Source organism: Psammomys obesus, unplaced genomic scaffold (assembly GCF_907164565.1).
Source record: "Psammomys obesus unplaced genomic scaffold, mPsaObe1.curated_primary_1811, whole genome shotgun sequence".
Lineage (NCBI taxonomy): Eukaryota > Metazoa > Chordata > Mammalia > Rodentia > Muridae > Psammomys > Psammomys obesus.
This window is the reverse complement of record NW_026585504.1, coordinates 3,981,159-3,999,289: the sequence shown is the minus strand read 5'-3', so window position 1 is coordinate 3,999,289 and position 18,131 is coordinate 3,981,159. Positions and strand designations below refer to the sequence as shown.

General features: G+C 44.6%; 1 protein-coding gene and 1 non-coding gene across 4 annotated transcripts; both read right to left on the bottom strand.

Moving 5' to 3' along the window:
* Window positions 1-4,721: 4,721 nt before the first annotated feature.
* On the bottom strand, window positions 4,722-18,109 carry Trmt6 (tRNA methyltransferase 6 non-catalytic subunit). 3 transcript variants are annotated; one of them, XM_055606773.1, is made up of 11 exons: window positions 17,897-18,109; window positions 12,629-12,756; window positions 11,554-11,663; window positions 10,994-11,085; window positions 10,801-10,884; window positions 10,420-10,544; window positions 9,401-9,756; window positions 8,985-9,070; window positions 7,582-7,684; window positions 7,399-7,485; window positions 4,722-6,066 (listed from the first exon to the last, which is right to left on the bottom strand). In XM_055606773.1, exons 1-11 carry the CDS (start codon window positions 18,022-18,024, stop codon window positions 5,869-5,871), a joined length of 1,497 nt encoding a protein of 498 aa, XP_055462748.1. In that variant the 5' UTR covers window positions 18,025-18,109; the 3' UTR covers window positions 4,722-5,868. The 3 variants fall into 3 exon arrangements, with proteins under 3 accessions (XP_055462748.1, XP_055462900.1, XP_055462832.1); XM_055606857.1 differs by lacking the exon at window positions 4,722-6,066 and adding an exon at window positions 6,201-6,531; XM_055606925.1 differs by lacking the exons at window positions 11,554-11,663; window positions 17,897-18,109 and having other exon boundaries at window positions 12,629-12,694.
* LOC129675409 (U6 spliceosomal RNA) lies at window positions 8,711-8,817 on the bottom strand. Its single transcript, XR_008719930.1, has one exon. It is a non-coding gene; the product is annotated as a U6 spliceosomal RNA (small nuclear RNA).
* Window positions 18,110-18,131: the final 22 nt, after the last annotated feature.

Here is an 18,131-nt window from a genome sequence, read left to right as displayed (position 1 = left end):
GTGTGGCTTCGAGAGAGTTGTTTTCCCTCTTTAGCATTTGGAATTAGATCATAATGATCAAAGTTGATGTTAGCATCAACAAGTCTGACAGCAGGGAGAAATGGGTGGGAAATCTCACTGGGATTACAAGCATGAACCACCATGGCTGGTCTCCCAAGGTTATTTCTAAAAAGAGTTTATGTGAAACACTCGGCCTTGTGCCTGCTGTGGACCAATGGCATAGGTAATGTCGGCCTCCGCTCTTATTGTCTTTGTAGCTTCTTGTCCCAAGGCAATCGGACAATCCCCTTCTCCCTCTTTAACCACCTCATTTCTCAACAGTGGCAGCCTTGGCTAGGCTATTTTTTTATTGTTTTCTGGAAGGTGGCAGCATGTCTGAGGGTAATTTTTATTAACACCGGAGACCTGGTTCTCCTCCTCTGGTAAACTGAGACATGCTATACTAATTCAGTCAGATCCTTCACAGATTAACACCAAACAAACTGAGACCTTATTACACAGGGGCCGAGTCAACTGGTGCTGTGCAAATAGTTCTAAACACAGGCACATATTTCAGGAAGCTTTCTTACTGTCTCTTCTCTGGGGTCTTTCTTCCTGGCGGTGAGATCAGGACCAGGGTACAGGGAGTCTCATGGAAGAAGAGGAATGTGAGGATAGAAAGACATGGAGGGGACAGGAGCCCCATAAGAAGACCAACAAAGCTAAAAAAAAAAAAAAAAAAAAAAAAAAATGAGCCCAGAGGGTTCTGCAGATACTGATGCACCAACCAAGGACCATACATGGAGAGGACCTAGACCCCCTGCTCAGATGTAGCCTATTGGCAGCTCAGTCTCCATGTGGGTCTCAGAGTGAGGGGAGATGGGGCTGCCTCTACCGGATGCTTGCTCTTCGATCACGTGCCCCTGGTGATGTGCCCTTGCCAGGTCACAGAGGAAGAGGGTCCAGGCAGTCCTGACGAGACTTAACAAGCTATGGGCAGATGGCAATGGTGGAGAACTCCCCTTTCAGTGGACTAGGGGGAGGGGATAGGTGGGAAGAGGGATGGAAGTGGAACTGGGGGGAGTTGAGGGAGGGGGCTTCAATTGGGATATATAATGAATAAATTGTGAAAAAAATTAAAATAAAAAATTTAAAAAGAAGTGAAGCTGTTATTGCCATAAACCTAATTATGTGGTTCTTAGGTCTAAGAGACTGATTTGCAGGAGGAATGTCTAAGTGTTTGAAACTTTGGGCTAAAAGATCCTTAGAGTGCTGTAAGCAGAGCCAAATGAAGCATTCTAGTGGGAGTCTAGGATTCATGAATATGGTGAGAAACCTAGAAAGTAGAGGTTTAGCTCATGGGATTTCAAAGGGGAACAAGAAACCAGGAATTGGGCTAAGAGGCCATTTGTGTAATGTTCTGCCACAGGATCTGGCTGCATTCTGGCTGGGTTCTGAGAATTTGCATAAGACCAATTTAAAGCCTAATGGACTGACTTCTTTGATGGAGGAAGTTTCAAGGCAGGCTAGTGTTCAGTTTGCGACATGGTTGTTAGTTACTACTATTTTCTGGTTCTACAGTGAAAAGGAACAACCGGTTGGGAAGAAAGATACAAAATATATCCAATTTGTCAAGGTGGCCAGAACAAGTTTACAGTTGAACCCATGGCAAGCGTTTAAGAAGCACTGCCTTGTAACTGGTTGTAACTGGTAAAGAGGAATCTTGACACTGGGTCCACTGGATGTTGTCATGAGGGCAAGACCCCACCCACTGAAGGCTCCATATTTTGAAAAAGCAAACTTACTTGAAAGGAGAGAACTTTAACCTAGGATGCTAAAGTGGGTTCCCTGCTCTGGAACAGCAACTTCCTAGAAGAGTATCTCTCCAGGGTTAGGAGACACAGGCTGCTGCACCTGTTAAAATGTAGCCAACTCCATTCCATGCTGACAGCAGAACTTGGCAACATTATCGTGGCACTGGTTTTGCAGGATAAAACATGCAAGCTTGAAGAGATCATGATGCCTTACTCTGGTTTTAGAGAGCTGTTGAGATCACGCAATGTGTGGCAGTCAGAATCCCAGCAAAGAAAGAAGCCATTGTGTGAAGCTGTGAAGATTAAGCCCAAGTTTTACTGGAGACTCTAGGATGCTGGACATGCCAGAACCGTCAGACATCTGGGGAGGAAAGCTGCATGCAACGAAGATGGTTCAGGAGACTGCATGTGCTCTGGACAGTAGAGGGGGAGGGACTGCTTAAGTCCCTTGGAGCCCAAACAATCTTATCCTGAGTCCCAAGTGCTAGATATGGAGCACCAGGATTTGGTGTTTGTTAAGTGCAGTCTCTTGGAATATGAATGCTTTACTCTATGTAACTGTATTACAATTATGGATCTTCTGCCTCCTGAGTGCATAGGCGCTCACAGTTACAGGATTGCCGTGAGTCTCAGGTGAGGCCTGGACTTTGAAACAGTGTTGGAAAAACAGAAAGAGGGCTCAGCAGGTAAAGGCTCTTGCCCTCAAGCATGTTGGCCTGAGTCCGATACTCACAATCTACACGATGGAAAGAGAGAACCAACTCTTGCCAATTGTCCTCTACCTCCACATGAACAGTTACACCCATGCTTGCACACAAACATGCAATAAATAATGTAAAATTAAAGTGTTGGAAATGTTAAAGACTTTTAAAGTTGGAACAAATAGATTTTATGTGATGGCCAGGAACCCATGAGAAAAAGGTTGTGGCTTAAAAGTGACATGTTTGGGGCCCAGTGAGATGGCTCAGCAGACAGAGAAGATCCCTGAGTTTGATCCCAAGATCCCACTAGGTAGCAGGAGAGAGCCAACACCCTAGAGCTGTCTTTTGCTCATGCATGCTTGGGAACACAAACACCTGTACACACACACAAGGAAGCACTTAAAAAGTCCTGTTTGCTGGATATGGTGGTACCCTTCTTTAATCTCAGAATTTGGAAGGCAGAGACAACAATTTAAGACCAGCCTGGTCTACATAGCGAGTTCCAGGCCAACCAGAGCTACATAGTTTGCTGTCTCAAAAAAACAAAACTCCCCAAGCAAGCAAATAAGCAAATGACAAAACACTCCACAACAGAAAACTCCTCCCAAACAAAAAGTGTTAAACTTTGCGTGAGTAGACAATGGATGGGCTTGTTGCGGATAACACTGTCACCAACACTTGATCTACATAACTAACGAGACAAGCCTCTGGGGGAGCCTGTCTGTGAGGGATTATGCAGATCAAGTTTTCTGAGGTGGAAAGGCACACCCGAAATATGGGGGCGCCATCCCCAGGGCTGGACCCTGTTCTTGGTAGAAAAGAGAGGCGAGCGCCGGGATGTGTCGCTGTCCCTGAGCATCCCACCGGCAGCCAGCCGCCACTCCTCCTCCTCAAACTCATGGTGAGACAAAACATCTCATAAAGCAATTTAAGGGTTGATTTTGGCTTACAGTGTGAGGACTCACTATGTAGACCAGGTTGGCCTTGAATTGCTGCCTCTGCCTTCCAAATTCTGAGTGGTTCTGGAACTTCAAGCATCATTCATGGTGGCAATCCAGTGAGCCATTGCCCCAGTACTTACTGTGATTTTTTTTTTTTTTTTTTTTTTTAAGTTGCTTCAGGGATGGGAAGATGGCTCAGGGAAAAAAAGTACTTGCCGTCCAAGGCTGACTACCCACATGGAGGAAGGAGAACTAAGATGCTGTCCTCTAATCTCCAGACGTACGCCGTGGCAGGCATATGCCATCAGTGACATACATCATACACACATACAACAAAATGCTTAGGAACTGCCTGAAGTACGGGGGATGAGAACTCTGGGGTTAGTATAGCTTTCTACAAGCCCTATTTAGAAACCTCATATTTGATTACAATATTTATTCCAATGAGAACTAGGTAAGGGCTCAAAAAGCCGTGGGAACCTCGTGTTAACACGACAGCTAAGTTTGTCCCTTGCTTTTTAAGTAGCTGTCCAGTCTTACAATCTGACCTGTGCTCATAGTAAAGTACAAATAATTGTACCCTAAGAAAAACTAATTTGCGTATGATGTTTGGGAGTGAGCAAAGGGTGGTTTGTGGAGCTGGTTCTGTCCTGTTTATGGGTTCTGGAGAACTCAAATCAACAGGCTTATGGAGTAAACATCTTTACTCACTAATACTGCTGGCCCATGCAAACTTTTACTTTCTCCTAATAAAAATTAGTATGTATCATCCTAAAGCTTCAAGGTGTTAGGTCCACTCTCCTTCCTGGCACTGCACACCACGCACAAGATGAAGTGTCCAAGTGCTGCACACCTTGGATTTTTAAGAGGGTGTCTCTGGTATTTGTTTTGTTGCAATTTTTACAGCAAATACTACTGATTATTTTCATATGTATTCAAACTATGTCAGGGCTGGTGAGATGGCTGGCAGGTAAAGGCACTTGTACAAGTCTGAACTCAAGCTTGATCCCCGGAATCCTTTTTTTTTTTTTTTTTAAGGTATCTGCTAGTGTTTAGTAGGCACGCAGGGCGCACTCAGGGATTTGGAGAAGGGAATAGGGCCTGACGTCAACTGAGGTCATTTAACGGCGACCAGCCCCTACTGAGTCTCATGTGTGCAATCCTACGTTCTTGAATGTGACTTGCCCGTGGCACATTCTAGTGTGATCTCTAACCCAGAGACCACAGGTCACCATCAGCTCAACATGGCAACGTTTATCATGTTATTAATGGCACATGGCTCAGAGTAGGAAAATTTTATTCTTTAAATGCAACTGTTTAGAGAAAAAGGAATAAAAACCACAGGTGGTAATCACAGCAGCCATTATCAGAATGGCACATGCTATTAGGAAAGCATTTTTTTTTCCTCCTGAGATGCTCCGCCTGGACAGGCTTCCTCTAGTGAGCAAGACTTAAGATTTTAAAGTGGACAAGAGTCTTGGGTTTCTCTAGACAATTTTATTTCTTACAATGGAGACGGGAAAATAATGATTATACTTTTTCAGAGCAGATAAAGGCCACCCACCCCTCACTGCAGCAGACCTTTAGAGACCAGTATGAGCAACCCCAGAAAAAGGCACTTGAAACACACTTGACAAGGAGTGACACCAACACACTGAGAGCTGGTCTGCTTTGCTCAGGCCTTTAACACAATTCAATAAAGTTGTATTCACTCTCTTGACATACACAGATCCACCTGTGCACGTCTATATATGCCAACACCAAGACACACTTCTGTGTGTCTGTGTCTAGAGAGGGAAAAACCTGATTGTTTAATAATATACAGAAGTTCAAATCACCTTATTTAGAACAAAGAAGATGGGCAAATCACTGCAAAAAGCACCTACTAAGCCTTTCTATGCACCAAAATGGGGACAGGCAGTAAAATAAATACCCAGTCTTCCTCAGACTGTCCGCTATTAAAATAATAAACTTTAGTATCTAAAAAAGCTTATTCCATTGCAGGGCCCCAGGGTACACATTTTTGGTACTATAAATCTCACAGGCTCACACATTATATTGCTTAGGTGGAAGGGAATGGATGAGAGGAAATTTCCTTTCATTGCTCCCCATGTTTTAGCTAGCTTGTATTCATCATCTTTGCTTAAAATGTAAGCAAAGTCTTATATATCAACATTTTCAAGGTGCTGACATTCCCAAGGTATTTGCAGACACTTTACTCTGAGTCTGTTAGGAGCAGAGCTGCTGCACCCATGCATTCCTGCATGTCGGAGCTGCAGCACTGTCTGTATCTGAGGCAAAGGAAAGACTTACTTCTCCCCAGGAACAGGTGCACACACATACTCTTAGGACTGTAAAAACATTTAGTGGTGGCACAGAGAGCTTAATTACCAGCTGCAGAATGCCTTGGACTAAATGTTAATCTCCTAAGAGTTAAGAGCCTGATTCCAAGCACTTCTGTTTTTTAGATGCTGGCTCCTCAGCCTTGTGTGAGTCTAAAGTGCTTGCACAGGACTTGAGGCTGGGGCTGGGGTCTGCGCGAAGGCTGTCAGAGACAACAGTGAAGCCTGAAAGAAGGTACCCTCCACCTCCACTCATCAGCAATTTGGGATGACTCCGATCTGGCAGAACCTAACCAAGACAGGTTTAAAAAAAAGAAAAGTCATTTATGTCTTTCTGCATTCTTACAAACTATGTCAACAACGTAACAAAAATTAGACTTGAAATGTCAAATTCTCCTGATGATTTTAAAATGACTAACTTTTAGGAAGACCACTTCTTCATAAAACAATGCAGAAGGAAGTATAAAAACAAAGGCATTTATTTTAAACAACACATGACTGAAGCCCCGGTCCTGTCAAACCCAATGCTGGTTTGTGGAGGGTGGGTGGGCGCATGGTTTCTTTATATCTGGCCTGCGCACTGCTGTCTCCATCCTGGCTCCAGGAAGCTTCATGGCCGACAATGGGTACAGGGTATATGGAGAAGCAACACTGATGCTCACTTCCCCGCTACTGTTAAGCCAGCAAGGTTCTTCTCACTTGCACCCTTGCCACGTAAAGAGGCAGAGTTACTTTGGACTCAGCAGCAAACCTACTGTGGTAGGAACAGATGCCAACTAGCAGGATGGGGCTCACGGGAACACAGAAATGACCCCTCGCATCTCCCTTCCCGAAGGAACTGGCTGTGAGGCATTCAGGTACCAAATCCCTCCAGCTGCTGTGACTTCAGGGTCTACTGCAGGGATCATACTGAGGGAGACCAAACTGAGTCGGGGGACAGGAGCTGTCCAGGAGTCCTGACCGTGGAGCAGTCTTCTACTCCCGGCTCCTCCCTGGCTGCCTGAGAATTCCTCCCAGTTACTGATGTAGGCAGTACATCTTTTGCAAGCACTCACCTACGTAACCCCATTTTCTCTCTCTCCGTACTTTTCAAAGGCCCCTCTCCCCTAATAACGCTCTTACAAGACTTCTGCTTTGGCACATATCTGACGAGGATGTGGCTCAGTGACAGAGTACTTGCCCAGCATGCCTGAGAGCCTGAGCTGGTATCTAACACTGCCAGAGAGATGGGAGGTGAGAAGGAGAATGAGCACAAGCCCACCTCACTGTGTGCGCTCTGGAATAGCATACATCTCACTAGTAAAGCCTGGAAATGGCTGAGGAGATGCTCTGCAGAGGATAGGGTCCCTTCATGTTCAGTGACCCACTCTATAGAGAGCAAGGACTTGAGGGTAGCATAACTAGTTATTTGCATTTTAAACACCTCTGGACAAGAGGTATAGAACAGTGTACTCTGATATGAAAAAGGGGCCAGGAAGCCAGGATATTTTCTCTGAGTGATAGGCAGACATTTTCACCATTGCCACTGGAAACAGTGGCTCTATTTGACAACTTTCAGCATTGTTTCAAGGCACCAGCACCCTGAAGACCAACTCGAGGGCCTGGTGGTGAGAATGCTTACCTGGTAATTTCTGAGCCAGGTTTCAGACAGCCTTAGGTTAATGACTCCTCCCCTCTCCCGAAGTTTTGTGTAACATTCCAACAAAGGCTAAGGGCAAAAACAGAGTTCTGTTAGATATGTCCCAAGCTGTATGAGGCTCAAAATTCAGATGTAGGAATTCTGTCCATTTTGTCTCAGAATTACCTCTTTATACTGACAGTAGACCACAAACGGCCTTGACGGGGCCACGAAGTCTAGCAGAGACAGCAGCAGGGGAGTGGGGTGGAAACGGCTGGCCACAATCAAACTGCAGGGAAAACAGAGAACGTTCCTCTACACACTCCAAGTGGAGCATGGGTTTTCAGTGTATTTAAAATGACCACAAACTACCAGGTATGGCTGCAGATGGCTAACATCCTAATACTCAGGCTTGGGTAGGAGGGAGGCCTTGAATTCCAGGTTGACCTTAACTATAAAGAGAGTACTAGGCCAGCAGGGGTTATACAAGTGCCAGGCACTACACAACACTCTAGAAATTCAAAGCAGAATGAAATCACGAGCTTTTTACTTCAGAGAAACTGGGTTATAAGAGTGTGCGCACCTCTATGTCGGATGTTCTTTCATTTTTGTTTTTAGATCATATGGACAAATCCAACACTATACTTCGGAACCCACCTCCCACCGCCAGACATGTTCTTTTTCTTTAAAGACATATTTTATTTTTTAGTGTGTGTGCACTGTGCCCCTCCCCTGCGTGCGTGTGTGTAATATGCCTAGTATGAGTGCTGGTTACTGAACACCAATGCTCTGGAAGAGCAGCAAGTGCTCCTCCGGAACTACTTGGTCTTCTCGCCGGCCTCTGACAGAGGTTTTCATCAGCTCTTGTTATTGGTCAGTGTCACAGGCATCTTAGCGCCCTACCATTGCACCTAGTAGGACTACAGTCCTATCTGACAGTCATCACTCAATGTTCAGATTTCTTCTCAAACCATTAAATGACCATCATCAACTCCCCTCTCTGCCAGACTTGGCCTTTCTTTAAGAACGACCAACTAACGAATTATTTTCACTAGCCTTAAAAGAAAAGCTTTGCCAAATTAACTGTTTTTAAAATTACGCATGTGAATACCTGCACGTAGGCAGGTGTGTGGGTGTGCAGCTGTCCGAAGAGGCCATGGGTGCTGGGTTCCCCAAAGCTGGGCTTCCAGGCAGTTATGAGTCAGCAGGAAGAGTGTTGGGAGCCTAACTCTGGTCCTTTGCAGGAGCAGTGTGTGCTCTTACATGCTAAACCATCCCTCCAGCCCAGACCCAGCCTTCTAGCCTTCCTTTCCTTCTTAATACGGAGTGTTTCATAAACTTGCATGTCATCTTTGTGCAGGGGCCGTGCTAACCCTCTCTGTACCATTCCAATTTTAGTCTATGTGCTGCTGAAACGAGCACGTTCCAGCCTTTCTTAAGAAACAAAACAACCAAAAAAAAAAAAAAAAGAAAGAAAAATCTCCATCTCATTTCTCTCAAGAATTAGAGCAGATGGTGGAAAGAAAATGCCAATGCTTTTGAAGCAGACTGCAGCAGCACTGAGTGCCCGGCAGCCTTCGTCAACATACCCATCTACATTTCTCTCTCCCAGCAGAGCAGCAGCCTCCAAATGTCTTTTCCTCTGCTCTTCTTGTCTCCTCTGTCTTTCCTGACTCTAAGAACAGCAAGAAACCAATGTACTGAGGTCATTCAGCCAGGTTACAGAAATGTCCTGCTCTCTTAGAGCAATGCAGGTATGTAGCACACAACAGAGGAGGGAGTGGTCTAAGGAAGGTGAGGATCTTGCACTTCGGAAGTTGCCAATAAAGCCACCCAGAGACCCAGCCCAAAGACGAAGTCACACAGCTGTGTGCAAACACACCCATCTCCTCAGTTGTTTTGATATGTACCAACCAGGGAACTAACGCCTCGAAGTTAACCCAATCTCACAACTGAACTGACTCTCTGAGGCTATTACAAGGGTAATGATTCTTGACATACTTACATAATCTCTCTTGCTTCCTTTTTCTTTAGGGTCCTTATTCTCTGGGTCCCCAGGAACAATTTCCATTGTTCTCTGCTCTCCTTCAATGCTTTCTGGGGCATCTGCCATGCTGTCCTCATCGGCTTGTTCGGCTATCTGTTTCTCTTCAAATTTACCATTACTTTCTTCAACTGGAGTGCTGTTTTTGGGCTCTGAGGACAGCAGCTCAGCAGAAAACGTTCCATCGAGAAGACTGTTTACTTTGTTGAGGGGGAATTCATAAAGACCACTGAGGAAAGATTTGGGAAATCCAAAACAAGCTGTTGCTGCCCGAACAGGTCCGTCCCCAGGGTACAGCTGAATAATGGAGCCAAAGCCTGAACAGAGAAGACACACAAACATCAGCACATGGAGGAAATCTAGACTTCGAAGACCATATCCTCACATGACGCTTCTTCCATGTCTAGAGGACGGAGAATGCCGAAGCCTGTGTGTGTGTGTCCCTGAACTTTATGGATAGTCCATTCTCTACAGAGAGAATATAATTCCTGAGCAAAGAGGGAGTCTTGAAGTTTGTCTCCTCAGGACACCATGGAAGACCAGGTGATCTAGTTCAGAGGTCACATGATTTGGGACTATTTGCTTTCTTCTTGTTCATCACTAGCCAGGTTGGATAAAAGCTCCTATCTTCCAGAGTCTGAGAAATCGCAGACAGGTGAGCCCGTGTCTTCCACGAGAGAAGGCCTTCTGAGAGGCCTCCCCATTCAGCCCCTCAGTTCGTGACAACACAGAAGTACCAGCTGGTTTACTGCAATCATGGCCACCTGCAGAGCCAGCATCATCCCCACACACCAAAGCAGAAAGACCGACATCCCGGGGCACCAACACAGCCTCCGTGGGGAGAAATGGACTGCCCAAAGGTCTACTGAGGTCACCTCACTGTTCTTAAGAAACTCAACCGGCTTCTCTAACTTCCAGTTCTTGGACATCTTTCCTCACATTATAGTAGTTTACTGAATTTGAAAACATCAAGTCTTTACCTCCCATTCGTTCCATCATGGCACCTAGCACCAAGCCCGAACACGTTTCCATGACAATCATTTTATTGCCAGCTCGGACATTTCCCAACGTCAACATCTGGGCTAGTGTATCATACCTCATGTGGCTAAGGAAAAAAAAGGACGACTCATTCAGTTTTAGCTAAGAAAAGGCAAATGTTTACTAATAGCTTTTCTAGTTGTTTAATAAGAATTATGTTGGTAAGATTATTGTTTGCTTGAGGCAACAGTAAAAGGACTTACAATTTATGAGGAAGGAGGACACTTTATGCAGGTGAGCAAGCTTTTCATTTTACTTAAAACCATGACTCTCTTAAAGACAGATTTCCCCCAATTATATTTTTGAAAGGAAACAAAGCGTACTTAATTTTTCCAGGCTCTCTTGCATAATACATAATTGAGAGAATACGGGTAGATGGCTTCAAAATAGTAATGATGGCTTCGTATCTAGGGGAATTAAAAGCAGAATAGCAATTTGAAACAAAAAGATTTAAGACATCTTATTTTTAGTAACAGTTATTTAGTGAATATACTATTTTCAAACAAAATGACTTACTTTTTCTTCTTCTTTTTAATATATTTATCTTGGGCAAATTCTGTCTTGTCTCGGAATGTTGTACTGTTTTCAATTAGCTGCTGAACTATTTCCTGGAAGAAAAGGAGCAAGCAGATTTCCTGAAGCTTCCCTTTCTTACCCCAGCACTCTTCCGAAGGTCTGCTCTCCAGGCCCTCTTCCACGGGAGTATGATGGATCCACTCTGCATTTCTACACTCTACTTAGGATCTGCAATAAGTGCATTACAACTCCATTTAGACTTTTTTCCCCCTCGTGTTGGGAATGGAACCCAGGGCCTTGTTCACACAATTTCCTTTAAACCAAGCAAAAGGGGAAGAAATATCCAAGAAAGGAAGACAACACATAAAGATCAGCCACAGTGAAACCAGGAAGGGCTGTCAACTTCTCTTCCACTAATACTTTCAGTGCTGCCATCAAGTCTATTATTCCTGTGTATAAGAAACAAAATCCCAATGTGTTGGCCTGCACACACTCCATTTTACCTCAAGATTGGCATCAAAACCAAACCTGTTACACACAAAGGGAAAAACTGCATTTACCTCTCCTTTAATGCCCTTATCTTTCAGAGCTTTTATATCGTCTTGAGTGAGTTTCTGGGACTTTCCATCATCAACTATATTTCGATTATCAGTGCCCGCTTCTTTAGTCTCTAAGGAAAGAAATTGCTCTATGATAATTTTGATATAAAACTATTATTAAAAATTACATTTCAATGCCTTAATTTAACATGTATCTGTGTATGTGTATGGGCCTGCACATGGTATGGTGCATGTATGGTCAGAGAACATGGCTCTTCCCTTCCACCATGTGGGTCTCAGGGAGCAAACTAAACTCAGGTGGTCAGACTTAGTAGCAGGTACCTTTACCAGTTAAGCTACCTTGCTTGCCCTGATTTGAAATAATTCTGCAATGCTTCCTTAGGGGGAATTTTTTTTTTTTTAAAGAGCTGGGCATGGTGGCACCTATCTTTAATCCCAACAGTAGGAGGCAGAGGGCAGGATCATCTCTGTGAGTTTGAGGCCAGCCAGGGCTATGTAGAGAGACCTCACCTCAAAAAAATAAATAAATAAATAAATAGATAAATAAATAAATAAATAAAAATTAATATTATGTGTTTGATAACTCCGAAAGGGGCATCAGATCCCTGGAACTGGAGTTAAGATGGTTGCTGAGCCACCATATGTTGTTCAGACCCTGGGCCCTCTAAAAGAGCAACAAGTGCTTATAACTGCTGGGCCATCTCTCTAGGTCCTTAAAGTTTCTTTTTGAGATAAGGTCTCATGTGGCATAGGTTAGCCCCAGACTCACTATACAGTTGATGTGAATTCTGATCCTTTGACCTCCATCTCTCCAGCACTTCAGCTATTCGCTAGTGCTGCAGATGAGCCCAGGGCCTGGTATACGCTGGTCAGCACTCCACCAACTCAGCTACCTGCTCGTACATGCCATCCTTCTTTTCCCGAGGTCCTACCCATGCCTAGCCCCTCAAGTCTGGCCTTAGAGTTTTAGGACTACCTCTTGTTTTAGCTAAGTTTCCTGGAGAGCATCCAAATTAAGTGGAAGCCTGCCTAGCTAACTGGATAGCACCCATCTCATACATCCAAAGAGGTGTACCTGAAGCAGGCTCTTCCTTCTTCTTCTTGAGCTGAAGACTCCCTCCACTGCTCACCTCAAATGTTGACCCGTAACTATGGCCAACAGCGTTATCCAGGTAGAACCACTGTTTTTCAAAAGTTACTTTCCTGAGGAAGGAAAAGCAACCAATCAATGGGCTTCTTCTGCACTGACACTATGAAAGGTGCTTTCATTCTAGTCTACTTTATTTAAGAGAGTTCTCATGATGAATGGTTAACAGCACCATTTCTGTAAGTATAAACTGACAAATGAACTAGAGAGAAACAGGTTGGGGAGAGACATAAGCATAAATAAAGAAGCTAGGAAAACATCGACTTCCAGAAGAAAAAAAGACATTTCTTTTGAGGGGTAGAGGTCTTATTGTATTTTACATCGTCACCCTGAATGCTTAAACGCACAGATTCTGTAGAGTCCAACAGGTGTGACTGACAAGATTTCCAGACCATGCATGAGTATGCAACCAACACTAGAAAATCCCCCCCAAAATGGTCACTGAGATGAAGACAATTTTAAAAATGCCTTGGTCTCTGCTGAACTGGCTATTCTATTAGAAAAGTAGCAAGTCCAAAAGAGCTGTCTTAGAAATAAACCGTACTGGTAATCTCCACACGGGAGAAGGACTGAACTGATAACATACTGCTGAGGCTGGGCATTAGACTTTCCTATCACTCAGGCCTGGACATTACAGCCACTTCAAAGGGAAGCACACAACAAAAGCCCTTTCCTTTCAAAGAAAGAAGACGAGCACCTGCTGAGTCACAACCAGATGCTAAGCAGTGTGTGCACACTTCTCACTCAGAGTCATCCTCAGATGCCCCTTTCCAGGGCAGAAATCCGAGGGCCAGGGAAAAGCATACTGTTCAAGATTCAGTTACCCGGTGTGGCCCTACACACTACGCCCAACATGTAGGAGGCAGAGGTGGAAAGATGCCAAGTAGCAGGCCAGATTGGATGTTACAATTCTCTGAATTATAACATCCCCTTCAAACTGAATATGTCATCTAGGAGGGAAGGAGACACTCACCAGCCTCGGGGGATAAGTAAAGGTCACATATCTGGGGAACAAAAACTTGGGAGATTCTTGAGGGTCCCCTGGCATACGTGGGTGAGTGTAGAGAGTAGAACTGATCAGTTAGGCTGCTGAGAGAAATTCAGCTGTGGAGCTGCGAGCAGCATCAGGGTTGCAGGTTGCTGGAAGTAGTCAGCCATGTGGAGTGGGCTTTCTAATGATGCAGCTGCTTTTCAATTATCCCTGCTCCTTGTAAATAACCCCTTCCCATAACTCCAACTAAAAACTACTCATCGGCCCACCAAACTCACCGTGCAGTCATTACATTGGTCTGTTGTGGGTCGCATTTCTGGGATGAACTGATGTGTGCCACATAATATACAATGACACCTGCTGTGTGTGTGTGTGTGTGTGTGTGTGTGTGTGTGTGTGTGTGTGTAGCTAAAGCAGTGGGATTCACACATATTTGCAGTTTTCTTCTGTATCACATAGCACCATCAACACAAACAAAAGCTTTGTACCTAAGGAAGCTCCAGAGCCTGGCTTACACGCACAGAAATCCGATTTCTGGGACCTGCCCTGTCCTGCTGAATACTGTTAGTGCCCCACTCACTGTTCTCTTCTCTCATCTTTCCTTTTGGGTTCTCTATCCTGCCACATTTTGTATATTCATCCTTTAAGAAAATTGTATCTACTTTTATTGTGTGTGTGGTGTATGTACATGTATGTGTGTTTGTGTACTACAATGTGCATGTGGAAGTCAGAAGATGAACTCAGGTGCTGACTGCTGCCTTCCATCTTTGTTCCAAGACAAGGTTTTCCGTTGTCTTGGCTTGCAGCCCTCAAACAGCCTCTTGTTTCTGTCTCCACCTTGCTGTAGGAATACTGGGAATACAGGTATGTACGACCAGACCCTTGATTATGTGGCTAAGAGCTTTACCATTTGAGCCATCTCCCCAAGCACCATTCATCATATGTCACTTGAACCTCCTGACCAAAGTTCCTTGTACTCTTAAAGTACTCTTGACACCCAACCTTTATTCTCGCCTGGGTTTCCAGGAACTAACAAAAATATGCTCATCTCAGGCTGGATTTGTACCTGCTATTTGCATCCTTTAAGCACGTAGGTGTTAATGAAACACTAAAGCTGGGTTGACTTATGCCTCAGCCTGCCTATCTTATGTGCAAAGGCAGGGAGGGAGGTATTCACTCAAACTGACTGGCCTCAAAGCTCAGGCAGGAAACTGTGGGAAGCAATCTGATGAATAACTGAGCTGTATGCCTCCTGAGTGAGATCTGCAGAGAGAATCAAAGCTCAAGTGAGAGGGAGTCTGGCTTGGAATGCAGCTGGGTGCAGCAGGTCATTTTCTGGATGAAACAAAAATTACCATCATGGCTTTCTCAAGAAGAGGTGTGGTAAAAAGAACATCCAAATAATTTAGGAAGCTGGAGAAATGATTCAGCAGTTGAGAACACTTACTGTTCTTCCAGAGGACCTGACTTTGGTTTCCTGTAGAGAAATTTTTAATTCAGAACATGGCTGCTCTGGCAAAAGATCACATCCAAAGATCTCCTAGGTCTGTGTGATCTGGCTGGAATACAAAACACATCTATAATCCAGGAGACAGAGGCAAGCAGATTTGAATTCAAGGCCAGCTTAGTATAGAGCAAGTTTCAGGTAAAGAAAAGCTTAGGTCTAGGCATAGTGGTATATGCCTTTGCTCCCAAACAATGAAGGTAAAGTTAGTTTGTAGGATGCACTCATGTTTGAAAGTGATGTCTAATTAAGTGGCAGAAAAAGTGATAAATCAGAGAAAGACTTGGCAGAATAAGATATGCCCAACTCTCACGAGAAGAGAGAGGAAAGGGAAACTACTTAACAGGCAATGGGTGGCAGGGAGAGACAGACAGTTTTACTGGGACAATAATAGACATATTGCAGAGAAAGAATAAGCTAGACTTATTCTTAGACCAAAGGAGCCAGAGAATGAAAATGAGCCAGGAGATTAGAAAAAATTTGCTGGAGTTAGTTTGAGGCCAAGCAGAGTAATTCAGAGGCCAAGAGAAAAGCCAGACTGAATAAGTTAGCTGGGAGAGGAGTTTGAGCCAGAACAGCTGAATTGAATGAGCCACCAAAGCTCAGAAAGACCAAGAAAGTGTGAGCTTATTCAGCAGTTAAGACTCAGCGGGAGAAAACATTTTAGGCCTAGATTAGATAGTACAGAGGCTAGAAACTTCCAGGACACGGCCTAGGTTAGCAGACAGAGGCAGTAAGCCTCCGAGACAACAATTGAAACAGGGGAATAAAAGTTCCTTTTACAGTTCCCAGCATCCACATTTTTGGTTTACAAATGGCTGTAACTCCAATTACAGGAAATCTAAAGTTTCTGGCCTCTGAGGGCACCTGAATTCATGTACACATGCAGAAACATACAAAAATTTAAAAAAATATTGTTTTGGTTTTTGCTTTTTGAGACATATTTTCTGTGTATCTAAACAAACAAACAAACAAACAAAAGTACTTTTTATAACTACAGATACTGTCTGTCTCATTGGGAATGAAAAGGATCATCTAACAGAGCCACTTTATAAAAAGGACATTGAAAGAGCTGGTGTCTGAACATGAAGCAAGCTGAGTGTGGTGTAGCTAGAAGACCTGAGATCCCACCACTTGGGAGGCAGGAAAGAAAGTGTTTAAAGAAAACTATGCTTCACCTGGCCATCAGCCAGCACAGACATGCATGCTGGGCTCACTCGCCAAAATATGTGCTTACCACCCAAGCACTATGCTTTGGCTAAAATGTGTAAATAATTTACATGTTGGAAATTTCTAAAAACCTATGTCCTTGTAACTAGCCAGTGAATTTCTAATTTAAAATTCTGAAAAGGAAAAAAAAAACCAACAACAACAACAAAACACTAGCTTCAAGAATACAAAATATATATATGATGAGGACAACTTTCTCTAATTTCAAATACCAAAATAGAATCTCACCAATGGAGAATTTAAAAATGCTCAAGACTGGTGCAGACAACTGAACACCCTGTCCCTCTGATCTTTTTTTCCTTTATCAAATCGTGCTTGTGCCAAAAAATGTTGGCTACCAACCAGCTTGATGCACACTGCTGCCTGTCTAACTGGTTTTATTATTATCATGTTTGAGATAGTGTCATGTTGGCCACTACAGTCCATTTATGCAGTGCTGGGGACCAAACCCAGGGCTTCGAGCTCGACAGACAGCCCTCTAGCAGGTGAGCCACACCCCCACCCATTTTTACTGTTTACGGCTGCTCTTCAGACACCATGCAATGGTTTGAATCAAACAACAGTAAAATAACTTATGCGATGCAAGCGTTAGAAGAGATTCCAGATCTCACGGTGTCCAGTTTTCCGACCCACACAAAGCTGTTCTCCCGACCTTGCGTGGTTTACTTCTTTGCAAGGAGTATTACAGGACTGGCAATGTGACTGGGCGGCAGGGCACCTGCCTAGTACGCACAGAACCTCAGAACTCCAACAATCACGCAAATAAAGCAGCATTACAATCAGCTCAAAAGAAAACTTCATTGTATCCAAATTAACCTAAATAACCCAATAAACTCTATTAAAAGCTATTAGGAGCAAGTAACTTAATCAGCTCTGTGAGTAAGTTACCAAGCCGAAGTATGAACTGTGAGCTCGAATGAACTGCTTGGGAACAATTCGATTTTCCTGGACCTTTAATACCTTGGGGTAAAATGAAGGGCTCAGAATGACTGCCCACTGTAGGAAGTTGCCTTTTCTTTCAGTAGACAGATAGCCAAGCTAGCCGTAAGAGATCTCTCTCACTCCTTTCCCTTCTCTTTTACGGAGAAGATGAATTTGTGGGGAAGGTGGGGAGCTGGGAGGAGAGTCAGATATAATGAAGAGATTTGAACGCAGAAAGGCTGGAGAAGTTCTGTAATAGAGACGACCCTAGGACTAGGGAGATCACCCTCAGGGGTGAGAGCACCTAGAATGGCATTCTTGGGAAGGGAATCTGGCGCTGAAGGTAGAGGTGGGTGCTGTAGGACGAGAAAGGTGCAAAGGAGATCCCATAGGCTGAGGATGCAAAAAGGATCCCGGCGGGAAGAGGCCTGAGTGATAGGAAGACTTGAGTGGTGGCTGGGGAGCGGGATTCGAAGAGCCAAGAGTGGGACACAGACGGAGTGACTCTGCGTGGCGGTGCGCGCTGCCCAAGGCCGGTAGCCTGACTCACTTTCTCCGCTGGACTTGCACTGCTTTGAACACATCTTCCCGCTTCAGCACCACGAAGTCGCCGTCGTGGATGCAGTGGTCCCCGGGGTGCGGGGGCTGTGGGCTCGCCTGCTCCGCTGATGGCTCCATGGACTCCAGACCGCCGCCAACCTCCGCCTCCGCTCCAGCCGCCAGCAGCGCGGCTCAGCCGACAGAGACCTGTGCCTGTGCCGGCACCGCCCCCACGTGCTGCACGC